The following is a 2,113-nucleotide window of genomic DNA, read 5'->3' on the forward strand; positions in this document are numbered from 1 at the left end:
ATGTAATATTAACCATGTTCGTCTTTTCTTCTTCGTCGATTATAAATATTTTTTGAACGACTGTGTGCACAGTCGCCAAGTCGAGAGATCCAACAAAGACTTGGATCGGATTTTTCATGTAAGATTGAGCTAAACGCCTAACTCCTTGAGGCCATGTAGCACTAAAATTTCAACGTATATAATTTCATTTCTATTGCAAACCAAATCTTTTTCTCAATGTAAAGCTTAAAAATAAGAAACAATTGTAAACCTCGTCATAACTGTTTGTCGATCCGGTCGTATGTCAATTAATGTCTTTCTAATCTGTGGCTCAAAACCCATATCAAGCATACGGTCAGCTTCATCCAACACGAGATATGTAATTGTGGAAATATTTAAAATGTTTGCTTCTACTAGATCATTCAATCTACCAGGCGTTGCAATAACGATTTCGACGCCTTTCGTTACCACATTTATCTGTTCCTTTCTATTTCCGCCTCCGTATATGCATACCCTTTATTAATGTATTATTTTTAGAAATATACCATACAAAATAAATATATATATAATATACATGTATTGACACCACTTACGACTTTATACCGTGGTAAGAATACTTATTGACTTCTCTTTCAATTTGTAATGCCAACTCTCTCGTTGGTGCCATAACAAGAACGTTCGGACCATTCCTTTCTGATCTCGGTATTTCTTGACCCTCAATGTGGATTAAAGCAGGCAACAAAAATGCCAATGTTTTACCTATACGAATTAACAGAATGACGTATCTTCTATAGATTAAATGATTTTATAATAATTTTCGAACATACCTGTTCCAGTCTGTGCAATTCCAATAAGGTCTTTACCACTGAGGAGAATAGGCCAAGCCTGACATTGTATTGGACTTGGCTTAGCAAAACCCTGTTTTTTAATTTCTTCTAGTATCTCGGGATAACTCTGCACAATTCATATTAATCAATGCAACGTCATTTTACAACTGCTACATATATATTATCGCTTGCGTTTACCTCAAATGCTTGTTCGAACGTTTCAATTGGATTAGGTATCCTCAATTGCTCCGAGACATCACACTTCTCATCAAACATATATTTTACTTCGATATTGTTATTTGTCTTCCTAATATGAGCAACCTGTTTTTTTGTCATATTGGCCACTGAAGGATGTTCTTTGTAAAAGTTTTTAACAATAGCAGTACATTTCGACCATCTCTCCTTTTGAAACTCATCCTAATTAATTGAAAACATATAATCGTACCATGCTTGTCTTACGGAAGCTCATGAAAACTTACGCATTTTTTGCTAGCTGCAGTCCAGTCAAAATTGGTAAAATCAATCTTTGGTTTATTACACTCCTTCTGGTCATTTTCTAATCTTTGGCTTTGATATGGAGGAGGATCATTTAATGATTCTTCTATTAAATTTTTGGCACGTTCCTGTCCTTCTGCAGATCCAATTATGATTACATCAGTAGTATCGTTTCCATTTGATCTCTCAATCTGTAATTAAGAATTATTCATTATTGCACATTATAATATATACTGAAAATATAATAACACATATGATGTTTTTATATCTATTCCAAGTAATTTGAAAAAATGTAATATCCTATTAATACATACTTTAATCTTCGTGCCTGTTTTGTCTTGTAAATCTTTAATGTTACTTCCTCCTTTACCAATTAATTTTCCTACTTTCCCAGTGTCAATCTGTATCATAAATTTTTCAGATTGTTGATTCTTATAAGAAGAATTCGTATTCTCTCTTTTTCTATAATCATTCCTATTGTTTCCTCTATCATTAATATTCCTTGAATACGTCCTTCCATTTTGTTTATAATCCATTCTGTAGACAACAATCATACACGTAGGAATAATTTAACGACAAACAATATTTATAAGCGTTACGTGTAATTTATTTTTGTGAAATCATTTTTTAAGGACGTTTGTTGAGGTTTTTGAAGGGTAAGCGGTGCGGGGGGTCTCCTATTCTTATACATTGTAAAAATCGAGTAATGCCAACATCATATATTTAATATATCAACTATTCAAAAGCATTAAAAACATAAATAGATAACATACGTGAATAGTAAAATATTTAAAATTTATTCTTTGATTAAA

The 2,113-nt window shown here is 32.2% G+C and overlaps 1 protein-coding gene across 2 annotated transcripts in view; it reads right to left on the bottom strand.

The window, feature by feature from the left end:
* LOC108631773 (putative ATP-dependent RNA helicase DDX43) overlaps window positions 1-2,113 on the bottom strand; it is a 10,265-nt gene that overhangs the window by 3,244 nt on the left and 4,908 nt on the right. The window contains exons 2-8 of one of the 2 annotated variants that reach the window (XM_026819140.1): window positions 1,616-1,838; window positions 1,286-1,492; window positions 1,005-1,223; window positions 807-933; window positions 573-738; window positions 251-493; window positions 14-161 (exon numbers count right to left, since the gene is read on the bottom strand). In XM_026819140.1, coding sequence (XP_026674941.1) covers window positions 14-161; window positions 251-493; window positions 573-738; window positions 807-933; window positions 1,005-1,223; window positions 1,286-1,492; window positions 1,616-1,837 — 1,332 coding nt within the window. In that variant the 5' untranslated portion in view covers window position 1,838. Of the gene's footprint in view, window positions 1-13; window positions 162-250; window positions 494-572; window positions 739-806; window positions 934-1,004; window positions 1,224-1,285; window positions 1,493-1,615; window positions 1,927-2,113 lie in introns of those variants that run through there. The other variant, XM_018035934.2, reaches the window with a different exon arrangement.

The sequence above is a fragment of the Ceratina calcarata genome, unplaced genomic scaffold, assembly GCF_001652005.2.
Source record: "Ceratina calcarata isolate Rehan_Ccalc_2016 unplaced genomic scaffold, ASM165200v1 scaffold949, whole genome shotgun sequence".
In the NCBI taxonomy this organism is placed as follows: domain Eukaryota; kingdom Metazoa; phylum Arthropoda; class Insecta; order Hymenoptera; family Apidae; genus Ceratina; species Ceratina calcarata.